Raw genomic sequence first — 6,000 nt, 5'->3', positions numbered from 1 at the left:
GGCGTGGCGGTAACGCTACGCAGCTGCGCCTGGTGGAATTTAGCTGTCAGAATAAGTCAGCTATACAACTGACAATTATTGGTAAATACATTTTTAATCAATTACATCTTAATGTCAGTGACTGTTTAATCAGTAACTTCCCCCATCCTCCTGAAACCCACTCTAAAATCTGACCATTCAATAAAGCGTGGTTGAAAGTCTATATAATAAAAAGTAATAAATAGTTGAGTTTTTGTTTTGAACAAGTTCTAGGAAACACACAACTTTAACAGGAAGTTTTCTTACTTTATTGGGCAGTAGATATGGCACAATACAAAGCATCAACAGCAACATATTTAGGACAGATCATTTCAGTCTGAGCAGACTCCAGTTTTGTTACAGCCTTTATCCTGCTGCTGACCCACAGCTTTTCTTGAAACGAGCCAGTGAGCTGTTTGCAGATTTGTCTGTTTGCTGCATGAGTGGCCGTATGTGATTAGCATAACCATCGTGACTGGGACTGTCCAACAATCAAATCAACTCATTTAGTGTCTATGAGATTAGATGAGCAGACGATTGTGTCCAATCTAGTGAAGCAGAAATTGAAAGTGACACTGGAAAAAGTGATGAGTAAAGAATAAAGTGATAACTGTCGAGATAGAGTTAAAGTTTCTGAGCGGATTGCACATAGATAAGAAACAAAAGACAGTGCAGTAGAGTGGCAGAATGAGTTTATCTCTTTACAGGCTGGACGCAGGAGGGCTGGAAGCAGGTGAGCTGGAGCTGCATGCTGCTTTTAAACTTGTTCAACAGCTCCTCCAATAACCTGTTGGAGGAGATACAAACAAACATGATTCCTGTGAATTAATCTCTAAAGGTTGCAGTCACTTTTATTAGCAACACGGACCAGCACTCACTTCTTATCGGCTCCGCTGTGTAGCTGAGGAAGGGCGTCCAGAGCCAGTTTGAAGCTGGCACTAGAAACGAGACACTCGGTTAAAGCTTTGTTACAAAAAGCACATTTATTAACACTGGAAAACAGAAAACACAGTTCAGATTAAGTGTGTGTGTCTACAGCCTTACAGGCAGATCTCCCCACACATACATGTTCACACACACACACCACAGTGCGTGCACACAGCAGAACCAGATTACTTTCACTTCCCTTGCAAAACCCACCAAGTAACATAAATAGGGATTGTAGTGAGGGATGTGTGACTGTTAAGATTTATGTTTGTGACATTCGCTACCATAAATCACTGGGCACATATGTGAGTTCCCGTCTGTGCCACTGTGTGAACATGTGGGTGCTGCACTTACTTGCTCTCAGTGTTTAGGTATGCGGCTATGGCGTCTCTCAGTGCACAGAGTTCAAGTCGAGCCTGAGGACGAGACGGGGGGTGGGTGAGGGACGTGTAACAAAGAAAAAATGGAGCAGATGAAATCAAATGAACATCTTCAACTGTCAGCAGTTGGAAGCTTGAACAGAAATATGGCTTTATCAGAAACGACAGGTAAATCCCCGCCAAGTGTGGGGGTCGACTTATGAGTCAGGGCCTTACTATGAGTGATACCGCTCTGTGTGAGTGTCTGTGAGTGCTTGACAGCATGGGTACCTGCAGGGCTCCATTCTTGCTGAAGGAGGATACACATTGCATAAGACGGCACATCTCGTCCGCAACTGACTCAACAATTCTAGATAAAACCCGAGGAACCAGGTCCTTCGACACTGTGAAGACCTGAGACAGATAAAGTTGAGAGAAAAAAAAAGACATCTGGTAAATGCAGGGTTGGATAAAAAGCACTGCAGAGCAAGACAAGTGTGTTGGCTGTTTGTACCTCAGCATGAACTGTGATGATGTTGACCAGAGCTTCCTTCAGGTAGTTCCTTACACCTGTGGGAGAAGAAGGTGCAACATGAGCAAAAATCAGGTAGATTTGAAGATGAGGTGCTGAGAGAGCACAGTGTTTCCGAATCTTGATTACTATGTAGATACAAACAGTCATTGGGAGAAATTTTTGTCACAAAATGTGAAATGCAAAACACACTATCTGCCTCGCAAAGTGCTGTGTCATTTGAAACATGCCATTTGATGCCCAGGGCGAATATCATGTGAAATAGGACAGTGGTGTACCCTGCCGCTTGTGTGTGGGCCTAAACGGGAAATGATGTGTAAGATGTTTCGATGTGCATCATAAGCTGTCAATATGAAGATTGATAGCTGGGTTCTGTTCTAACAGACGCAGCCTTTTGCTTCATTTTGTGAATGAGTTTTGTCACTGGTGCACTCAGAAGGGGTGATTACCTCCCCGATGCCCCATATTTGAAAAAAGATTGCAAAAGTGCCTTTTGGATGACTCTATTGCAGATAAAACATGATTAAATGCCCTTAAGTGGCATCTAGGATGTCTCTCCAGTTGACAAAGCATGGCAAGGTGCCCTCTAGGGTGTACAAAATGTGATAAAGTGCTCTCAAGGGTGCCTTTCCAGTGGACAGAACATGAAAAAGCAGCATCTGAGATGTCCTTCCAATGGACAAAACATGGCACAGTGCCCTCTTGGGTGGACATAACATGGTAAAGAGCCCTCAAGAATGCCTTTTGAGTGGACAAACCGCTGTCTAGGATGTCCTTTCTGCTGACAAAACATGATTAATTGCCCTCTGATGTGGACAAAATGTGATAAAGTGTCCCTGATGGTCCCCTGGATTTTTAACAGTTTTATGTGTTTGCAAATAAATAAATAAGTAAATAAATAAAAGTATGAATAGTGAATGTAAGTGGCTGCTCAGTGAAATACCCTGACTTTCCATGACTGACAATTTATCGGAACTTTACTAGAAATGTCATATGTTTAACTCTGCACCTTAAGATCAAGATGATGCAAATAGATGGAGCTGGAAGTGTGGCTATGCATGACTGTTCTTATTAAAACAATATGATTTTTACTTTATACTGTTCTGTGTGGAGAAAAAGAGACAACAGAGACTTAAGTTAATGTGTCACTTGGAAGTTGAAAATATAACAGCGAAGCAACCAGAGACAACAACAGACTGAAAGTACTGAAACTGGATTGTTAATGCCTTGCAGCACCCACACACCAGCATCAGTCCCACACAAAAAGTGAAAGTATCATATCCTAGATCTGTGGTTTGGTGTCCAAAATGTTCCTCTTTCACAAGCAGCCCAAACACACAAACTCTCACCGGCAGGAACAAACCAGAGCACGGCCCAACTTTCGATCAATGCTGCCTTTTAAAAACTGTGTAATAAAGTTGCTGCTGCCCACCTGAGTATAAACCCAGCGCACTCACACACACTTTGACATGTTGCTTCACATCCTGTGCTAAGGTAAACCACACATACGCATTTAAGTTTCACCTGGGTTTGAGTGCAGCTGGTGAGCAAAGAGTCAAACTCATGTGCACACACATGCACACACACATACACACATCGGCGCACACCCACAGCTGAACATAAAGGCCATGAGATTGTGAGGGGGGACCATTGCAATCATCTCAGTGGTGTTTACAGTAAATCATCAAAGAGCCGAACTTTACATATCACACAAGAGAACCACAACAACACAGATCAGACCTGATATGTCAGGTTCTCATGCCACAGCACTGTCAGTGGCTAATTTCTGATATTACCTGGGTCAGTTAGTGGTTGTCACTGGTGATTTCCCCGATCATCATCTCAGGCGTACAGCCCAGGTTTTATCATGACACACACAGACAGAGGGCGTACAGACTGAGAACCTCGGTGCTCTACAGTACCTGTCGGTGTTTGGCAGTCCCTCCAGTCAAAGTATCCAGCGTAGATGCCGGGTTCCAGAGAGCCGGCGATCGGGTCAGCTCGTCTCTCGATGTAGGCCTCAAAGAGATTTCTATCCAGCTGCCGGACAGCCTCCACACTCACCTGGCAGGTCAAAGACACACACTGTTACCACAACTACATTATGACAGAAATGTCTCTTTTCCCCACATCTGATGGATGTGGGAAGTAACTAAGTACAAATTCTTTAATTTACTTAAGTAGATTTTTCAGGTACTTGAGTATTTATTTTTCTGACTTTTGTTCTCTACATTTGAACACAAATATCTGTTCTTTCTACTCCTTACATTGAAAAGCAGGCCTGTTACTTTGGTTTCAATGAATTTGATGTCATGAGAGGAAAACAACGTAAAAGACATAACAAAACATCGGATGAAAATGACATAACAAGACAAAAACGACAAAAAACAATGTAAGACGTAGCAAGAAAAAAATGTCATAATACAAAACACATTAAGACGAAAAAAAGGGCCACATGACAAAACCATCGTAACAAGATGAAAATGACCAAACAAGACGAAAGACATGAAAAAGACAAAAACAATCCATAAGACAAAACAAAACAAAAACAATAAAACAAGATAAAAACAATATAACAGGATGAAAAAGACGTAACAAAACAAAAACAGCGTAGGAGATACAACAAGACATACATGACGTTACAAGACAAAACAAACATTGAAAGAGACTCGACCGCAGAGAAAAGGTGAAGTTCTTTTGGCAGCTTTTTACTTTTATACTTTGAGTACATTTCAGAGCCTGTAATTTTTCACTTTTACTTGAGTAAAGAAGTTGGATCAGAACCTCTGCTCTTACCAGTATCTTTTTTTAAACCCCACATGTATCTGTACTTCTATTTGAGTACAGAATATGTGTACTTTTGTCACCTCTCTCCACTGTTAATGGAGGATTAATGGACAACCCGCTCTGCTTCCTGAACCACCTAGACATTTTAAAACTGCTTGTTTTGTCTGACCAACAGTCCAGATCCCGAACACAGTCATTTACAATGCAGTGAAACACTACAATGACGCTACGTCTGCCCTCACTGAGAAGTTCTGACTCGCGCTGTGTCACCAACTGCTGCTTGCACTGGGTTGACAGAGCAGAGAGCATCAAGAGAGCTAGCTTTAGCGTTACAGGAAATATCGAAGAGATTCAGCCATACATGTTTGGGTCAGACTCAGATTCAGATAAGGAGTCCGTGGTGCTCAGTGACCAGCAGACGTATCAGAATGGCTAAGTGTTAGCATCTTTTATTCATTTGTTTGTTAGCCTGTAACTGGCAGTGGCTGACACAGCTAATGCTAACTCTTGTTCTCTGTCTTGTCAAGTCCGCTCTGTGCTGGAGGTTTCAGGTTTCTTTGTCTGAATTACAGCGATTGGCTCTTGAATCTGTTCCGTCCGTTTGTACATTTGAATCCCAGATTTTAAGGAAGCGCACAGACGTCTCCCCCTTCAGAAGTGATGAAATTTTCAATCAAAATTAGAGCTGCAGCGATGCATTGATTATTAACCGATTATTAATTTAATTGCATCAGTTCGAGTGATTTCAATCTTCTCAACTGTGAATATTTTTTGATGTCTTTACTCACTTATGACACTAAACTAAATATCTTTCTGTTCTGGACAAAACAAGACATTTAATAATGTCATCTGTGGGCTTTGGGAAATGTCAGACATTTCTCACCATTTTCCAACATTTTATACACCAAACAACTAATTGAGAACACAATCGACAGATTAATCTACAAAAAAAATAAATAAATGTTAGTTGCAGCCCTAGTCAAAATGTCCGTTAATGATCCATCAATTGACTAATCATCTGAGCATTCTAGCACTTTCAATATGACAAGTTTATGCAAAATCACATATAAAAATAATCAAACTGTTGAAGCCAAATGTCCAGTGACTGTAATGGACTGTGTCTCACTCTCATGCCTTACATTAGCAAGTCCTCAAATGTGTCAGAGAAAAACTTGGACAAAAATGACTGGTATTGTTTTGTTTAACTTACATACTTTCTTAGAAGTCTGACCAACAGATTTCTGTCGTGTCATCATCATCATTATCACCATATGTTTCCAATGAAAGTCAAATGATAAATATATAATAACACTGAGTTATCACGCAACCTTGCATACAGTATACACGTATGTGATGATGCTTCAACTTTTAACTGCT

The 6,000-nt window shown here is 41.1% G+C and overlaps 1 protein-coding gene across 1 annotated transcript in view; it reads right to left on the bottom strand.

The window, feature by feature from the left end:
* Window positions 1-264: 264 nt before the first annotated feature.
* The window catches only part of exoc2 (exocyst complex component 2), a 50,732-nt gene continuing 44,996 nt past the window's right edge, over window positions 265-6,000 (bottom strand). Inside the window, exons 22-27 of the mRNA XM_084723501.1 lie at window positions 3,759-3,900; window positions 1,819-1,874; window positions 1,596-1,718; window positions 1,300-1,361; window positions 897-956; window positions 265-805 (exon numbers count right to left, since the gene is read on the bottom strand). Of these exons, the coding sequence (XP_084579627.1) occupies window positions 712-805; window positions 897-956; window positions 1,300-1,361; window positions 1,596-1,718; window positions 1,819-1,874; window positions 3,759-3,900 (537 nt within the window). The 3' untranslated portion in view covers window positions 265-711. The remainder of the gene's footprint in view (window positions 806-896; window positions 957-1,299; window positions 1,362-1,595; window positions 1,719-1,818; window positions 1,875-3,758; window positions 3,901-6,000) is intronic.

This window comes from Lutjanus erythropterus, chromosome 7 (genome assembly GCF_056507025.1).
Source record: "Lutjanus erythropterus isolate fLutEry1 chromosome 7, fLutEry1.hap2, whole genome shotgun sequence".
Classification (NCBI taxonomy): Eukaryota; Metazoa; Chordata; class Actinopteri; order Lutjaniformes; family Lutjanidae; genus Lutjanus; species Lutjanus erythropterus.
This window is presented reverse-complemented; position numbering and strand designations above follow the sequence as displayed.